Genomic DNA, 19188 nt, shown 5'->3' on the forward strand with positions numbered 1-19188 from the left:
CTCTATCAGAAAGGGCCTGCGAGTTCAAACGATCACAACGGTGGCAGTGGCTGACAGATACAACCCCAGGAGCAAAGGGGAACGTGATTAGACTTGCACACACATACACACACCTATGCATGGGTGTAGGACACAGGCACGTACACACCTGCATCCATCATCACTTGAATACGCGGTTACTCACACAGGGGCGCAGCGGGAGAGCGGTTCTTTGATGAGCCAAGACTAGAGGTTGATGAGACGGGGTGCTGCAGCCTGATTCAGCCAGCTGGAGGTCACCGCAGTGTTTGATTTTCTGTGCCTAGGACTTTGTCCATGCTTATTAGCCATAATGTACAGTATCATATCCCCTTGTCATCACAGGTCTTAACAAATACAAAGTCACTAAATTAAGACATTTAGAACACATCTATAACATAAAGAAATTTTGGTAAGTGAAATAACTATTTTCGCCCACCTGAATACATTTATATCTAATTCATCTTAAGGCTTGATAATGAAATATTTGCAGCAGGAATGAAGATGAAAACAAAGATTAATGTGCTGCTTCTCTTTCTAGCTCTGCTGTCATGTCATCTGTTATTCTCAGACAAGAGCTTTGTGGTAATAAAGTTAGACTCCACAACAATGCTTAATCACAACAAACCGCATTAGTCCAAAAGGTAATTGTGTTTGCTTGGTATATGGGCGGGCCAATCAGTTTTGCAGCTGCCAAAGAGGAGAAGGATGGAGCAGGTAAGGTTGGGAGGGGGGGGGGACAACTGAAATGGTCTTGTTTACCTCCAATGTCTGGCTCCGTGTTATCGAGTTATAAAGCTCCTGCTGCGCCTCAGATTGGCCCCTGATCGATCTGAGCCCTGAATATGGAAGGCAGCGTGACTGACAGTCTGACAAGGATCTCAGACGAGGAGCAGGGTGATGCCCGTCATGTCTTTTTCTTTTTTTCCTTTTCCTGCAGGCGCCTGAGGTACGGTTTCTTGTTCAGAGGAGCGGACTACAGAGCTGATTGTATCTCGCCTTCATTATGATAAACGGGACATTTTCCACACCGGCGACAACATCAAAGGGCGGTGAATGTCACATTTGAATTTTCAAGGAGTTGCCAAATAATACAAAATGACACAGAGGCTCTGAGTTTAGAAAAAAAATTTAATATCCAGCTTGAAACCAAACAACCTAAAAAGTGATAGGATATCAGTGTAACAGAATCAGCGTAAAGTATAGAAGCATCTGCTTTTTACACCCTTATTGTCACTAACATGGGACAATATAAATTATTCACAGTCATTCTCCTTAGGCACAAAATACATTTACCCAACCTTTGATCAGCAGTTCAACCATAATTACTTTAAAATAGCATATATTTGTTATACAAGTATTAAAGGTTCCTAAAATGCTATTTTTTTTTTTTTTAAATAAATCCAGCACAGCATCAGTTTGAGTCCTGTTTTTGGTTAGCTAAGGCAGGTGCATGCGGGTGTCGGGACAGAAAAGACCCAGCAACGAGTGCAGAACAGGTCACATCGGGTAGAACTGTGAGGCTGCTTCTGACGACTGGATCTCCACCTGAGCCATCTTGAATTGTGTGCATTGGAGCCATTTGCGCAGTGCAAAGGGTGGGGCTCCAGGTGACTGGCCCTGCAGACACTGATGGTTAACCCTGTTCTGGATGGCCTGAAGGCGCAGCTGCAGTCCCGCAGACAGATGCTGGTGACCAAAAGAATACCAATAATAGTGGTTCAAAATTATCTAAACGTCATGACATTTTTTCATTTACAACTGAAAGCCTTACCTTAAGGTTGGATTGAATCATGGGCAGCCACATTGGAATTAACTAAAAACAGGGGAGGAGAAATGTTATTTTTATATTCTGCTCTAAAAACTATTTGCTCCCCAGGAGATTTAGTCTGTGTTTGTTTTTTGTCAGCATTTAATATTTCACAATCAAATACATTTTAATATCAGACAAACAGAAAAGGCTTTTTTTTTTTTAAATGTAGCGTTTTAAAGGTGAAAAAAAGAGTCACAACTAACCTGGCTCGTGAAAAAAGTAATTTTCTCCTCAACCTAATTATTTGGTTCTTCTTAACAGGAAAGTGCATTTCTTCACATGGAAGTTTGGTCAATTGAGAAATATGGACATCATTTCAAAGGCTATACCAAAGGTCTAGATTTTTACAAAACATTGTTTTATTGTAATCATTATTATGTTTTCAGTATTTTATTTTATTTTATTTTTTAACTATGTAGAGAAGATGGAGTTTAAGTGTCAGTGATGTAATCGAGCCGAGCCCCCATACATCAGTTGGTGAAGCAGGCTGCTTTCTGTCTAGGATTCAGAGACAACTGAACGTAGTGCCTTCTCATCACAATCCTGCCTGCTCTGAAGCAGATGAGAAAAAACATCACTTTTCCCCCTGGTTGACCCTTGTTTGCTGCACGCTGTAGGGTCCTGGTCTGATTCTACCTACCGAGGTGGCACTATGAAGCCGGTGAACTGGGCGAACCTGCTGTTTTGAAGCTATGTTAGTGTCGCTGCGCCCCTGCAACGAAGCTGTCAGTTGCCACTCTGAGGAGACACCCTCTCAAAACTGTTATAAGTGATCAAATTAAGCCCTGCAGATCTTCCTCTTGTTTTGCACTGGACTATTTTAAATCTCTCCGAGAACCACCCCAGTCAATACGCAGTGAAACAATTTTCCCCTTTTTTTATCTGATGCTTCCTGAGGTATTCTAAGCTTCGGCAGAGTTAGGAAAGATATTTTTGCATGTGTTGTGCTTTGTGGTTTCCAAAGGCTGAAACTTTTTAATGTAAGAGAGTTCTGAACTGAATGCTAACGCTCACCGAGCCTGACTGTGAACGATCGGTGCTTTGTGGTTTGTCTCCGGTTTGTTTTCCATTTGTCTGAATAGTTAATGTGCTAAATTTTGGTTGGCTAGCTTCAACGCATGCGAGAGCATGCTTCTCCTCGTGCACGTTCTGTTTAAAAGTTGCTGTTCTCATAGCTCAAACAAGCTTACTGTGTCAGAACATTCACCCTAACCCCTAAATCCCTCAATCACTATATAGAGCGGGGAATATAGAGTGGACTTTGCTTTGCAAGGAGAGCTCTATATACAAAGCATTCTGGGATATATCTTCCTCTTCTGGGGCTTTTGTTTTCTTCTCATACACTTTGTAGACACTTTTTTTTCTTACAACCCTCTGCTATTTTCAAAGAACCGCGGTGAGAAACCGTAGCTCAACACATGAACCTGAAAATGCTCATGCGCAGAAAAAGGTAGCTAACAGGACGAGCACGTAGGACAGCCTTACATCAACATATCACCAGAATGATTGACAATTAGGAGGACCACTTATGTAGATGATCCACCCGAACATAAAAGATCATCCTCTAAACCTTTAAGGCAAAGTTTTATTCACTGTAAAACCAGATGGAGTTTCACTGTTTGACTGCAATCTTAAATTTTATGTACATTTATCTGCTGCTATTTTAAATAAATATCCCTAAATGCATTAATACATCAAGCCTTAAACCTGAACATTCATTAGAGACTATTTGAATGGAGTCTGAAGGGCAGATTAGACTTCTGTAACCGCACACATAAAATGTCGCTTGGGTCTGGTTGCGAACCAGTTTTGCTGGTATGCTTCTGCACCGTCGGTCTGGAATTTCTAGGGACGCACAGCAGTTTCCCACTAAAGTGCAAGAGGGACCCTATTCGAGAACTTGTGAGAACTTTGGCGGATGGTCACGAGAACTTTGTTTTGGCAGAGACCTTGGCATCTTTATATAATTTGTCTGAGGCATCGTACAAGGGGTTGTACTTCCAAACCTGCTCAGTTCGTCGTAGTTGTCCATTATAGTTGTTTCTAGGTTTTTAAAAATGCTGCACCCCGACACTGAATTGAGAAGGATGACCACACAGACAGCCGGAAAGGCATACCGAGGACCAATCACATCTGATTTTTGTCTGCGCCCTTTCACTTGAGGTCTGCACTGGTCCATCGCATAGTCAGGATTTTTTTGAGGTCCGCGACAACGGATGCAAAATGTTTAAATGTGTTTTTTGATTTTACTCAGATTATCTTCATCTGATATAAAAGAAAATGTTTGACAATTTTGAATTTTGAATGTGGTAAAAAAACAAACATCTACAGAAACTAATCTGCAGAAAATCTCTAAGGGGGGCAAATACTTTTTCAAATTGACATTTACATAAAGAAACACCTAAAGTAAAGTCAAACCTTCACAAAGATGGTCGAGTTGCATTCCTGTAGGGCTTCCATCAAACTGATGACATGAAGACAAACCATCTCCACCATCTGTGAGACAAATATAGAGCAGGTATTCTGTTTTACATGACAAGTGTTTATCCCATTGTATAAGCATTGAAGTGAACTCTTACCACTTTATTGTGAGCCATGAGCTGGAGGATGCTAGGGGTGACCCGACTCCAAAACTCCAGGCCAGTGAGGATGGCACTGGATGAAAATTCTGTCTGGTTCTGGTTCTGCAGTGATGGTGCAGCTGCTGCTTGCTCGCAGTAGATTGTCCACAGCTGGGCAAACATGAAAGCATGGAAAAGGGAGCACATGTGCAGCACTGATGTCTGTGGATAACAATGAAAAATAATATTTCACAAGGATTTAAAGAGGCAGCTCATAAGAACAAAACTAATGATGGGATCTGTGTCTGCCCGACCTTTGACTGCTCCGGGAAGCCAATAAGGATGACAATAAGATGATCTGCGATGTGGGATCCAGCGTCTAGTGGAATGGGCATACAGGAGGTGGAGCCTTGGTGCAGGGCACAGTGTGTCAGAGACCCTAGCAGAAGCCAGGACAACTGACGGATGTGGGACACGCACTCAATGAATTCTTTTGGCCTGGGCACAAAAAACAAAAAGATGAATTCATATTAACAATACAGGCTTTACATCCATCATTCTCATACTCAGCCTTAAAAAAGGAAGCCATGCTGATACGCCATGACCATTTCAGCTCTGTTTGTTCAAGCTTTAGTAAGCATCACTCTAGCTGAGGCCTGTAAATTATTCAAAGAGTGAGACTCTGGGAAAACTCTTGATCTAACCAATGTAATCAATCTTATACCTTTCATTTAGAGCCGCAAAATATTACATGACCTTTTAATTAAAAAAAACAACCTATTGTTTTTGTTAAATATCTGCCATTGCAAATTTGTTGCCATCTTAAACAACGAATATTTGATTTGATTTTTTAGCTTAAGACAATGAAAAAGTAAACGATTCATAAACATGCAGCATGGATTTTATTCTATAGGGTATGATAATAATAAAACATAATTTGCAGAGTAATTAAAAGAAGAATAGAGCATAAAAAATATTTCTGATGACTTTAATGCTATTCTGTTGTGAAAACTCAATTTAAATATTCTTTAGTAAAAAATAATAATGGTTTTGAGACTGGTATTCATTATTATAGTATATTAGTTAGTTCTTTATATCTTTTTTGGCCACTATTTAGAGCCATTGTGGAGAGTCTAAAGAGCCACACACGGCTGCATGTTCATTTAAAGCAGGGGTCTACTTTAAAAGAACCCTGAAAAATGCTTTTACGTATTGTCGTGTTGTCTCTGTCAGATGTATACATTTGATTGATGATCTGAAACATTTTAGTGTGACAAAAACCAAAAAAGCAGAAGGTATCTGTAAGGGGGAAATTATTTTCTCACAGCACTATTGCTCCATACAGTCCTTCTATTCTTGCTTTGAGGCCTTGCACTGTGAGAGATCATAAAGTGGAGTTTATCAAGACGAATTACGTACATCGCAAAGTCCAGACTATTTTTAAACCAATGTGTGACATAATTTTGCAAGCAAGGGGATAAATTTGATTCCACATCTCTAAAAAATCAAGAGGTATTAATGATTCACTGTAGGAATATTGATTTTATTTTTTTTGAAGAAGTGTCTGTATACCTTTCATAAACTATTGGACGGTCAGATAGTTCTAGTCATCAATATTAGTGTCAATGGAATAGTGCTAGTAGTAAATTGTATTAAGATGCCACTATGGAATCCTACAATTAGTACTTGAACATTCACAGAAAACAAATCTTGCAGATCCTAAGTAACAGTGATGCATGGTAGTAATAAAATAAAGAGAGAAGGGTTAATGTAAGAGACTGAATAAACATTTATTGTATTTTGGTCTTGAACTGGAGTCCCAAGGTAGCAAACGGTACATGTGCCTCCCTGATCCTGCTCATTCTTCCTCCTAATAAGGAAGTTAAGGCATTTTAAACACTTCATATGACGTTCGCTTTGCACCCTCTTGACTACACAGCAACTATTTGAACTTTTTAAAGGAACAGGAGAAGCCATGGCAAATCAAGAAACAGAAAAAAAAAATCATTAGAAGGAAAAGAAATGTAGAAAATAAAAATCTGCAATAATCTGGCTGCATAAATGTGCACACATAAACATCCTTTTTTTAAATTCTAGACTTGGATTCACAGCTGCTATCAGTTATACAGAACAACCACTACAGATATTTTAAGGCTGATACTGATTTGCCAGTCTAACAAATATATGTGCTGCGGATTTTTTGGGGAGCTGACTCTTCAGGTTTATGTTGCTTTCTCTTTCTTATCCTATGTGGTAAAAATAACATGGTCTAAACAAATTTGGCACAATTATCAATTGAAATAACAGAAACATTTATTAGCTAAACAACACCAATGCAATAGCACATGGAGGGAGCATGCTTTTGAATGCACCATTAAACCAACAAATGCATGCAGGTATCAGCTGGTGCCAAAAAAAGGAAGGGAAAAAAAAGTGCCAATATCTCCCAGAAATATCAGCCGGTCAATTTTAATCAGCAATATTAAATATGATTTAATGTAATTTAGGGTAGCTAAAATAACAGTTTAACAGTTTGCAAAGCAGTTCCTTTACGATTTATCTATTTTGCAAAGGACTGGCTGAATCTCACTGTTATATTGGAAGCATCACAGGTAACAATGAATTACTTCATTAGAGGTAAATTAATGTTCTGTAATGCTCAAGCAAAAATACAGAACACAGACCATGGTAATTAAGACAGTAAAACTGTGAAAGAGAAATTATCAATCTGTTTTATGTGTAAAACCATGCAAGACAAGTTTATACAGCACATTCCAATAGCAAGACAGAGTGCTGTACATGAGGAAAGACTGGAAACATAATAGGAAACGTTCATTGCAGTGGTATAAAGTTAACAATAAGTTAATTTAAATGTATATATATATATATATATATATATATATATATATATATATATATATATATATATATATATATATAGTTAATGTCACCAAATATGAATCTGTATCCAAGTCATCTGAATTTATGTCACACTAACACAAAAATATACATTTTTTGTAAAACTGTCATGATCTTGCCATTGTTGGCTGGCTTGATTGGTCATTTCATTCACCTGTCTAGCTCTGCCCTGTAACTTCTCACTGCTCATCTAATCCCCCTGCTCCTGCTTATATTTAAGCATCACCAGATCATTCTTGAGCCATTGGTGTTAAGGGTCCTCTATCATTTCTATAATGTTCTGATTGTCTGATTCTTATCTGTTTCTGTATTTGGACCTTTAAGCCTACCTGTCTGATCTGTTTGTCCGCCTGACTTATTTTCACTACTTTGCACAGGCAAAAAAAAAAAAAAAAAAAACATCTGCACAGACACAGGCTAACAAACTGCCCTTTGTTAAGATTTCTTACCCTTGCTGCATGGTAGATGGCGGATGATAAAGCCAGGGGAGATACCGGACTACAGCTTTGTTATCACGGTGGTTCCCTTTGCTGATTTCCATGGCTGCAACTTGGGCCAAGCCTACTTTCAGGTTTCCCCCAAAAGTGTCCTCGTGCAGCGGCTGACAGCACGCCTTCATGTGGTTCTGAAAAAGCAATTTTTAGCAACGAAAACATCAACAACACTCTAAGATTTGAAATTGCTTTTATGGGTGATGTGTTAAAAAAGCTTAGGCTTTCCTGTACAGAAACAGACTTACTTTTAGCTTAGTTAGAGTGTGCATATCTGCAATGAAGTCCAGCAGCTCACTGATGTACTGCCTTATGCATTCCATTGCCGCAGTTGTACACTGTTGAGGATAAAAACAGCTTATCTTTATTGAGAAACCACAGAGGTCCGTCTGTTCTTCCTGCTGTTTTATTAGCCCCATCTTAATAGCGTTGTAACACACACAGTTTTAAGTCTCACCCCTGGCAGCGTGGAGATCATGTGCTTTTGGATGATAGTGGATTCTGCTAAACGTGTTCCTATATCTGCACAAACAAACTGACAATATCCATGGAATTTTATTTTACAGAGCTGCAAATAGGCTGTAATCATGTTATTTGCTGAAATGAACAAAGCATTTTTACCTGAACCAGCAGTAACAAGTTTGTATCAGGTATGGGAGACTTGAACTTGAGAGCCTGCAGAAGCTCCAACACCACAATGCGGGACATGTAGAACTTATCTCTCTCCTGGATGAGAGGGGATAGAGAGGGGAGTAAATGTACTGGAGCAGCAAGACTGCCTTTTTCTATTATCACTCTTCCTTACTCATGCTGCGCGGAGAGCATAAACTCTGTAGCTTGAAAAGAGGGGGAAGGACAGGCAGCAGGAGGGAGGGAGAGGAGGGCAGGCAGGGATACTGAGAATAGCGAGGCTGAGGAGTAGATTTAGGCCAGTCCAGATCTCTTCTCCCAGAGTCCCAGGCAGCTCAGATGAGGCTGTCAGGCTGCCTTCTCCCTCCCTGAGGACAGGCTGCTCTCTTTGTACATCCTTTCCACACAAAGCCCAGCTGCCTGTTTACAAACCACAATGTCATCTTCTGGCTTTCGGTTTGTGTCTCTCTTTCTCTTTGCAGTCATATTTGCCTGTGTTCAGAGCGGGCACGTGTTTCCTTTTGCACCTGCAGAACTGACGGTTCTCCTTGTGTGGCTTTGTGCCTGTGCGTACCTGTACACCGCTGGATTATAATTAAAACTTAATGGAGCGTGCCATTTCGGTAAATAGCAAATCAAGCAGCTGTTCTTAAGCTCCACTAAGAGGGTCTGGTCAAATATTATGCAGTGCAGCAGTGGGAAATGGTGCATGAGGGAAGAAGTGGTAATATTTCTAAAGGTTTTAACCTCTGAGGCTACAGCAGCACCAAAAACAAAGCAAAATCACATTGCAGGAGCCAAACAGATTCTATACAAGCTCCTGCAGATTCGGAAACGCTGGGTTTGTGCGATGAGAAATTAAACAGAGTGGAAAATCAATACAACAGGCGACATAAAGTATGCAGTGCTGACAGTGGTGGAGAACAGGGCAAGCTCCATCTCTGTCACAAAGAAATGTGCCATACATCACCTGCTACAGCACAAACTAATCTCGTCAATCAATACTGGCTGATTATTTACTTCATCATCTGTGACATGTGGCCACATTTCTAGCTGAGTGGGGAGCCAGGGAAGCAGGAGCGTAGCCTAAAAGTGATGAGCAAGAAACCAGTGAACACCAGCTCAACAACTCCAGTGCTGCAGATCGGTTTAACTCTTAACCCTCTGAGAACAAACTGTGTTATTTCAGTTACTTTTTATTGTTTGCTCTATTTTTAATACTGTAAAGACTAACTGCATGAGTTTTTGTTTTAGTCTGAAACCTATATTCTTTTCAATGTGAACTTCTAAGGTAAAACAAATCTGATTTTCTGCATCATTAAATAATATAACAATGCATATACCGTTAAAAGTGATCTCTCAAAAAAGAAAATGTGAGGGGAGCTCAAGATTAGGGTGATGGCAAGAAGGCTTTCCATCCTCCAACACTCAAAGCTCATCACCAACATGCAAAAGCTGGTCAGTAATTATAAATAAATCTGGAAGCTGCAGTGCCAGTGAGATTTTTCCACCAATTAATTATAAGAGTATAAATATATGAAATTTCTCTTTATGAAATGTAAACACTAATGTAAATTTATCTTTAATTTTAGAAACAGACTTCTTGGTTGAATATGTTTAATAAACATGATTTTGAATCTAAATTAGCTATGGGACACATATAGGTCATTCATTGCCATTTCCTAAGCATTTGGGGGTTGTTGATTAATTCTAACATTATTTTAGGTCACCCCTGGGATTATCTTTGAAATTTGATCCTTTAAATTAAAATACTTTATGACCTAAAAGGAGCAAAGCTAACCCAAATTAACACTACATCAATCTTCTTTTTACTATTTTATGATTTGAAAGCTTTGATGCCCAGAATCAAATTGCACCTTGTATAACCTCATGTATCTACAATGAAAACAAAAATTACTTCGATTCCAGATTAAGCCCCTCCTTTGTAATTTATTGCAATATTTAATCAAAATATATGCTATAAATACAATACCAAATTGTATTGATCAGGGGTATCCAAATGCGGCCTGGGGGCCATTTGCAGCTCTCTAAATGACTTTCTGTGGACCACAAACCACGTTTCGGAATGTCTTATTTCTGTTTCATAAAAAAAAAGATTCACAGTATTACAGAGATGTGTTCAAAAGTGAAATCCACCTTGGCTAAGACTTTTTATTAATTCTGAATACAACGGAATCAACTGTTTCTGGAACGATTAAAACAGAATGATCTCATAACTTTTATAACTGTTATTTACAATAAGTATATTATTTAATTATGTAGTGAAATAAAATAAATATTATATATTGAAAAAAAATGTTTGTGGCTCACTGGTACTGTCAATTTTAGCCTGTATTAAAAAGTTAGTATAGAGGTGTCCAGAGAAATTAACTGCTGACCCTAAAACACACAGTTCAACCCGTAGAATACACAGCATGTGTTTGTGTTTTATGCAGGGTTTCCTTCTGACTAAAGGGTACCTTGTTGAAGGCTTTATAGCACAGCCCACACATTTCAACCAGGTAGGAAAGGCTGAAGGAACCATACTGGATAACGAAGCTCAGAAGCTTAGAGAAAGGCTCCAGGAGACTCTGCAACATTTCAAGAAGTTGGCACCATTAAAAGCTGAATTTCAACACATAGTCAATCAAATTTCCAAGATTTTCCCCTGGACTTACCCGAGTCGCGTTTGTTGTTGGGATCTTTAGAAGACAAATGATAATCCTTAAACTGGAATCCATTGGGCACTGTAAAGAGACACATTACAACACATTTGTCTAATATAGGCAACTATACTTTGAAAGAAAAACAAAAACAAATGGCAGCACAGTGCATAGCCCTGTTCCTGGATGTGGTGTGTTCACTAATTTAGCATCCAAGGTTAAAAGCATCAGAGTCAAATCAATTACAATTTAAAGACTCTCCTACTGAATCAGACAAGGACGACGCTATATGCTTTTTCCTTCAGCTGTAATCACATTAAAGCGTATCAGGGCATGACTGAGTGAGCGGAAGAGTTGATATCTACCTTCAAAGGAAGCACAGAGGGCAGTTTTGTGAGGAAGGTCTGGAACTGATTGCAGATGGTTGTCCACAGGTTGCTGGGAGAGTCCATAGGGAGAGCCTCCATGAAGGTGGCAATGTTGTCCAGGCAGTGCAGCATTGTGCCCCCTGCTGGTAAACTCTTTTTGTTGTTTAGGCCCTAGAGAACATAAAGGGATTAAACATAAAAGGGTTATGTAAGGCATTGCTTTAAGCCAGAATATATTCATGTAGGTGATCATTCAGTCCTGATATAACCAAGTGCCTGTAGAAGCAGTTGGATTGAACGCTTGGAAGTGCAGAGAGCTCAAATGTTTATATTTTTTAATGTTTCATTTAACAGTTACAATAAAGTATCACCATGTTGCCACCTTCACATGATTTCTAGTTCTGTTTATGTAGTTTCTTGTTTTTTTCTACTAACAGAATCCAGAGAAGCTTATTGTTTGACAATAGCTCCCCCTGCTGGCTGTATTACATTAGTGCAAGAAGAAAAACCCAGCACCTCAAGCAGCATGTTGAGAGCTGCAACAGAGCTCAGCTCATTGAAGTCTATCAGAGAGGAAGCAAGGGTTCGCAGGAAACCCCCATCTGTGAGGATATTAAGAAAAAGTTGATTTTATATACGGACAAATCAGATTTACTTTAGTTAAAATAGGATGAAGCAGACCTTTAATGTTGCTCTGGAAGAGTTGGGGCAGGATGCCATTAGGGGCCAGCTGGTGAAACATGCAACGAAGGAACTGCTTGGCCACACCTGCTACATTTCCAGGGATCAGCATACTAAAAAAACACAAAAAACAAACAGGCTGAGTAATTCTGTGTGCATCGCTGCTGAATATCTGAAAGTCTTTACACCTCAGCTCCACCGTCTCATACCTCTCGGCTTGTCCGGAGAAATTGCCACTCGATGCCAGCCTACAGGGGTCAAAGCAGCTGATACAAACTCAGGGAGAAATGATGCATTAGCTCTAAGAGCCAGTTATGAAAACTCTGAAGTGCTGTGCGGATGGAGCCACTGTTCCCTACCTGCCTACAGACTGCATGATGTCGAGAAGCATGGGAGCAGCCAGATCAGGGCTGAGGTGGATAAACATGGACAGAACTACCACTGCAAGAGCTAGAGTCTCCTCGTCATATTCCTCCAGCACAGCAGCACAGTCCCGGCACCTTAGGCGAAGCAAAAAAATATATCAAGCGATCCCTGGGTATCAAGCTTAGGTTTGCAAACAGGTACAACGGATGAATTATTCACCGGTCAGACATGGTGGTGGGCTGCTCGTCGATGAACTCCTCAGGTGCTGGAACAAACATGCTGACTGTGCTCGGTGCTGAAAGTAAGCTTGTTTTGGTGGGACCTACCAAGAAGAGGACATGGTTCCCGTTAGTGTTTGTTTCATATTCTCCGCATACATTATTTCCTGTTAAGGTGACGTTGCTACAGAGATAAGTCCAGAGCATCTGACCGGTCTCCCAGGTGCAGATGTTGTGTGGCGCACTTGACTGATGTTCCAGCTGCCTCTTCATCAGCTGACTCATCGTCAGAGCTCCCAGAGAGCCTCGTTTTGCCTGCCGGTACTGAGCTAAAGGACAGACAAGGACAAGTAAAGCAGTTCATAATCTCAAATCAATTATTTTTATTTTGCATAGTTGTCTTAATAATTGACATACTTCATTTTTGTTATTTAAGGAGTTGTATAAAATCACAACCCCATATTATCATGTCTGACATAATAAAGGAATAAACCTTTCCTGTTATAGGTCCCTAAGGATTGCAAGAACGGTATCTATTTGCTACAGTGCATGTCAGAATAATGAGAGAGAACAAAAAGCAAAAACATTTTTTTTCTTTCTCCAAATTTAAAAGCTTGACTTGGCTTGATAGTGCTGTTGTCTTACAGCAAGAACATTCTGGAGTCAATTCCTGGCCTAGGTTCTTTTTACATGGAGTTTGCATGTTTTCCCGATGCATGTGGGGGTTTTCTTTTGGTACTCAGGCTTCCTCTCAAAGTCTGAAAACCTGACTATGAGGTTAACTATTAGGCTAAAAATGTGTTTTGTGGTGTAGTCTGTGCATGGTTGTGTTTCTCCATGTTATCCTGTGATCGAGTGGCAACCTGCTACAGTCTACCCCACTATTCGCCCTTTGACCCTGACGGATAAGCTGTAGTAGATGGATAGGTAGACTTTAAACAATTTTGCAAAGCCCAAATGATAATGACATCATAGCTTCCTGAGCTTCTGATGGTGTTATTTATCATATACTACTACTGGAGGAACACATGTGCATTTGTTTAACCTTGATTTGTTGTGTGACATTATGAAAAGATCTAGAGAAATATGCAAAAACAAAAATTGCTTGACCTTAGTAAGCCTGGTTTAACTGTGGGTGCAATTTCCATCTCTGTGATATAGGATCTGTGTTGCAGAGATGAACAAGTTGTGTATGAGATATTTGAAACAACTCTAAATGAAAAGAGGAGCTACTGGCATAAGCTAGTTAGAGAGAACGTATTGTACTCAGGGGAACCAGTCCTGTACAGACATGGGATTAAAGGCCATTAAGGGAGGAAGAAGTCATCTGCCTATGTCCGGTGGTTTACTGAAAGCGTGTAATGACCGTCCTCACATTTATAAAAACAAATGTAAAGATTACAAGCCTGAGCACACCATTATAACTGTGAAGTAAGGAGGTGGCAACATCATGCTGTGGGGCATTTTTTTTTAAAGAAGGAACTGGTAAACTTAAAAAAATAGATGGAATAAAGAAAGAACATCATCAGCCAGGCAGTTAAAGTATAGAGAATAAATCTCTTCCAATTGTTCAAAGACTCTACTGTAACTATACTGAGAAATTAGAAAAAAGTGGCTGGAGGGCAATAAAATGACAAGGACCTTAATCAGTAAACAATTTATGGACAGAGCTGAAAAAGTATGGGTGAGAAAGGTGGTTTTGAAACCTGACCCATCAGTTCTACTGCAAGCAATGGGTCAAAATTACACCAAACTGCAGTAAGAGGCTTGTGGAGGGAGAGCCAAAACATCTCACAGTGGTCATAAATTTTAATGGGCATATTCTAACAAATACTGAAGAAATGTAAACAAATGTGTAAATCTGAAGAAGGTAAATTAAAAAAGAAGGCTCTCTGTCATTAGTCTGGCATGTAGCAAATAGAACTAATGTAATCAATCCACACTGATCTAAAACAGAAACTACTTTTCTCAGAATTTAAAATTTACTGTCACTCAGAGAAAAAAAAACATCTCTCTGCTTTTAGATGTTGCTACAACAGATCCTGTAGAGCAGTTTGTTTTTCCTACTTGACACTGAAGAGCGATGGCTTGTTTCTGGCAGAGCAGCTTCAAGAGTTGGAGCGGAGGCTGATTCCCGGGGTTTTTCCAAGGCTGATATACCTTTGTGATCTGCACACAATGACAAAGAGAACGTATGAGTCACAATTTATATGTCAGAGTAGAGTTCTGCTCTTCCTTCAACTGTGTTTTCGATTTCATAAAATATCTGACTAGACTTTGAACAGAACAGCAAAGAAGAAATCAGTTTATTTGTTTGTCTCATGCTTTCAAAATGGAAATAAAATGTGTGGGTTGTCCTTAATTGGATAAAAACTATGTTATTAGTCTCAATAAAACAAAAAGGATATTTTTCATTAGAAGGGTTAGTAAGCTTTAGAGCCTTTAGACAGGTTTTATCAATTAGAAGCAAGATAATATTGGTCCCTACATCAAAATCTGATATTATAGGAGTTAGACATTTGTCCTGCATATATAAGATATATATATATATATATATATATATATATATATATATATATATATATATATATATATATAAATAAGACTAACATCCAAGTTTAACAATAAAAAAACCCTGAAAAACAATACTTTTCTATCAAGCTTGTTATCTGCTGGGATTTTAATTAGATGAACCAAATATCTACTCTACATGATGACTATGAAAACTAAAAAAAGAATTGATTACTCATTTATGCATTTAAATCATATTTAGACCCTATCTGATCATATAACTTTATTGAGACCTTATGCTTTTGTCCTTCCGTTTGCTCAAAGGTAAATTTGAAGCTAAATATTAACGGTTTCTACTAGTGGTGGAACGGTTCACAAAATCCACGGTTCGGTTCGGTTCACGGTTTCGGGGTCACGGTTTTCGGTTCGGTATATGTTGATTGGTAGCCTGGCATGTTGGTAGGGTGGCCATTTCTATAGCACCAAAAAGGAGGACATTGTGCGGAATATCAATAAATTACTAAGGTGTACATAAGAATCGGGTAAAGTCACATTTATACTACAATTCTTAGTAGTTTAAAGAGGATGCTTGTGTAGCTGAATAGAACAAAATATTAAAGAGATGTAAAAAAAAGAATTGGTTCCCAGCATTTGTATTTATTTAAAAAATTGTGGTGTTTAAAAAGTGACAATTTTTTGACACGATTAATTTGCGCAGAACTGCTGCAATTGATCATAAAGCAGTTGTTTGGAAAAGAAGCTCGAGAGAACACGCTTCGCCTATGAGAAAAAGGAGCAGCGCATGAACCGAACACAACACACGCGAATCGAACCAAGACAGTCGAACCAAACGGTTCGGACGGTTTTCATAAACCGTTCCATCCCTAGTTTCTACTATATTGTTTATCCAACAAAATAACAGGCTTTTTATCTCAGTCTGTTTGTGTATACCCGGATCTTACCAGCCTCAGTCGTTGGTTCTACGCCCAGTTTGTCAAATGTGTTAAACGATATGTCCAGATATTCCCTCTGGATGGCACTGACGGCTATCTTCCTCTGTTTCCGCTGCCGAGGAACAATCTGAATTTTAAACTCTGCTTCGTCGGTGTCGTCTGCATGCTCAGGTTTGGGGTCGCTGTCAGCTTCATCCCCCATTTCATCATCTTCCTCGTCGTCTCCGTCGTCTTCTTCTTCTTCATTGCTATTGGTCTTACTTTTCTCAGGCGAAGAAGGCGGCTCAGCTCTGTCTTCCGGGATGTCCAGGAAGACAGTCTTGCCGGAGGGACTGGAACCCATCTCTGTCCTCATGTCTTCTTGGATCACAGAGGCTTCATCTAATGAGGTGACTGGAACATTTGGGGTCTTCTTCAGCAGATCTCTCTTCTGCTTCAAGGTCATTGGGCTTTCACAGGAAACATTCTCCAGACGTTCAGGGATCTCTAAGGAGGCGCTTGGGGTCAAATCTATGAGCTTCTTCTCGGAAGATTTCTTCTTCTCTCCAACGGTAAGTTCTACGTCCTTTTTTGCACTTGAACAGTCAGCCACCCTTACCGGAACCACAGGAGACAACCGCAAAGTATTACTGCTCGCAGAAGATGCAGAGACCTTTGGACTCCCACTGAATCTTGAACCTATTATTGTGTTAATGTCAAACTCTTCATCGCTCTCCACAATTCTCAGTGGGGGCAGCGGTTCAAAAACCAGGGAGTCACTGTCGGACATGGAGAGCAGAGAGTGTTTTTCTGGAATTGAGGTGCAATCTGACGAGAGGTCAATGAGGTCTTGATCCTCCTTCTCCTGAGTTGATCCTTCCAAGGACCCTTGATCCAGTTTGTCCTCAAAAGTCTCCATGCAGCTGAGACGGACCTCTGGGATGACGGGTTTGGACGTGTCGGACTGGCCTCCTCGGGAACCTCTCCGATCAACAGGATCAACCCGAACCGATGAGCCATCAGACGATCCTTTACCTTGTTGTCTGCGGGACGCGGATGATGGAAGGCCCACAGGAGGCACCTGCATGTCACAGCGATCGATGCAGGACTTCCTCCGGTGTTCATCCAAACTGAAAAGGATGGAATCCGTGTTGGAAATGTCCAGAGACTTTTGCTTATGCATGGCCTGAAGCCGCTTCTTCCTGGTGCTCTCCTCCCTGACGCAGTGCAGGATGCTGTCCTGGAGGGCGCTGGCTTCACGGTACTCTGAGAGCTCGATCTCACCTGACGCACAAAATAAAAATGAGGCTGAAAGGAAAGAGACTTTTGAAATTAAAATAAAGGATAATTGTTTTGGTTTACAACATGCATGCCAGACTTAAAGCTCCTTACTTCTCTTGGCGTTTAGCTCCACTGGTTGATACTTTACAGACTTGTTGCCACCAATCCTCTTCAAACGGGCGAAAAAGGTCTGGGACTCCTTGTTAGCAGCTCCAGTTGGTGTGTCGTGGACATCTGACTCGTCAAAGACACTGTCCTCTTCTGACATAACAGAACAGTGCAGAACATTAGATATATTAACAGTGAGTCTCCTTCATAAAATGACACAATTTTCATTAAATAAAGTAGAAAAAGAGACCCACCATCAAATATTTAGATCACTCTCAAGAAGTAATACCATATTGTTAGGCTATAAACCATGATATTAATTTTAGACCAATGTCCATGGTGATATTACCATGATTATCACGGTAGGAGGATGGATTTTCGGCTCTGCATCACCTCTTCAGTTGCTGCAAACTAGACACTCTCACAAGCAGTGTTTTGTATAGACACGTTAAAAGAATGATGTTCACTGAATACGTTCATATTTTTAGTGAAAGCTGAAATGAACGGATCAGTTTTCTAAATAATGAACGAAAGCAACATGTGACACACAGCTCGTTGCGTTCAATTGATAACAACACTTTTCGTTGGATAATCTCAGGTTTTACGGCACTTATTTTAGCAAAGAGCATGACATGAACTCATACAAAATAGAAGTTGTTGTTTTTGGACCAGAGTTCATTGGTTTTTCACTGGCGTCCTGTTAAATCGACAATAGAATTTAAAACTCTCCTTCTCACATATAAAGCCTTAAAAGCCCAAGCTCCATCTTCTATCGGGGATCTTCTCTTTCCTTAACAGAGCACTTTGCTCTCAATCTGCCGGTTTACTAGTGGTTCCTAGAATTTCTAAAACCAGAATGGGAGGCAGATCTTTTAGTTATCAGGCTCCTCTCCTGTGGAACCCACTACCAGTTTTACCATGTGAGACAGATACCCTGTCTACTTAAAACTTAAAACTTTCCTTTTTGACAAAGCTTATAGGTAGAGTGGCTCAGGTTATCCTGAGCGATCTCTTTGGTTTTACTGCTATTTGTTTAGACCGCTTGAGGACATAAGGACCATTTTTTATCATTAAGTTTAAATCCATTTCAAGTCTCCCATTCTGCAGTATTTGTTAGTTCAAACCATAAGTTTATGCAATCTCTCCTTTTTCTCATCATAGTAGCTTCATCTGGTCTGTTCTTGTTTGGCTGTGACACTGTCCTGGAGAGAAATATCAGTTGGGCTGCAGCCATTTAAAGGGTTGTTTATAGATGTCGGAGCTTGTCCTGTTTTTGAGTGTAGTCCTGTTTCTCTGACTGTAACTAACTGTATGTGCTCTCATCATCCTCTGACATGAGAGCTGGCTGGGAGCTCGTCTGTTTGTCTGTGTCCATCCTGGACGGGGCTGCCTGTGGAGCTGGTTAACAACGACATTTTTTATATCTACTTCTGAGGCTGGTTCTCTTGGAGGTCTCTGCCTGTTAAAAGGGAGTTTTCCTCTCCACTGTTGCTACATGCATGCTCGTGTGAGGAAGTGCTGAAGAGTCAATGAGTCTATGCAATCAGCTGGCACTCTGAATACCTACTTTAACGTTTGTTGTAGAAACGTGATTTAGATTAACAACTTTTTTTTCAAGAATAATTCAT

At 39.9% G+C, this 19188-nt stretch overlaps 1 protein-coding gene across 12 annotated transcripts in view; it reads right to left on the bottom strand.

Moving 5' to 3' along the window:
- Window positions 1-1160: 1160 nt before the first annotated feature.
- unc79 (unc-79 homolog (C. elegans)) overlaps window positions 1161-19188 on the bottom strand; it is a 52731-nt gene continuing 34703 nt past the window's right edge. For 7 of the 12 annotated variants that reach the window (XM_015397116.1, XM_015397107.1, XM_015397115.1 and 4 more), the window contains 20 exons: window positions 17564-17713; window positions 16202-17494; window positions 14796-14897; window positions 12730-13057; window positions 12504-12644; window positions 12354-12392; window positions 12145-12257; window positions 11980-12065; window positions 11461-11634; window positions 11111-11179; window positions 10913-11023; window positions 8424-8528; window positions 8260-8337; window positions 8051-8140; window positions 7761-7936; window positions 4707-4890; window positions 4411-4614; window positions 4250-4327; window positions 1793-1834; window positions 1519-1707 (listed from right to left, as the gene is read on the bottom strand). In XM_015397116.1, the coding sequence (XP_015252602.1) occupies window positions 1519-1707; window positions 1793-1834; window positions 4250-4327; window positions 4411-4614; window positions 4707-4890; window positions 7761-7936; window positions 8051-8140; window positions 8260-8337; window positions 8424-8528; window positions 10913-11023; window positions 11111-11179; window positions 11461-11634; window positions 11980-12065; window positions 12145-12257; window positions 12354-12392; window positions 12504-12644; window positions 12730-13057; window positions 14796-14897; window positions 16202-17494; window positions 17564-17713 (3752 nt within the window). Of the gene's footprint in view, window positions 1708-1792; window positions 1835-4249; window positions 4328-4410; window positions 4615-4706; window positions 4891-7760; window positions 7937-8050; window positions 8141-8259; window positions 8338-8423; window positions 8529-10912; window positions 11024-11110; window positions 11180-11460; window positions 11635-11979; window positions 12066-12144; window positions 12258-12353; window positions 12393-12503; window positions 12645-12729; window positions 13058-14795; window positions 14898-16201; window positions 17495-17563; window positions 17714-19188 lie in introns of all 12 variants that reach the window. The other 5 variants (XM_015397113.1, XM_015397117.1, XM_015397106.1 and 2 more) reach the window with 5 other exon arrangements.

The sequence above is a fragment of the Cyprinodon variegatus genome, unplaced genomic scaffold, assembly GCF_000732505.1.
Source record: "Cyprinodon variegatus isolate N-32 unplaced genomic scaffold, C_variegatus-1.0 Scaffold838, whole genome shotgun sequence".
Taxonomy (NCBI): domain Eukaryota; kingdom Metazoa; phylum Chordata; class Actinopteri; order Cyprinodontiformes; family Cyprinodontidae; genus Cyprinodon; species Cyprinodon variegatus.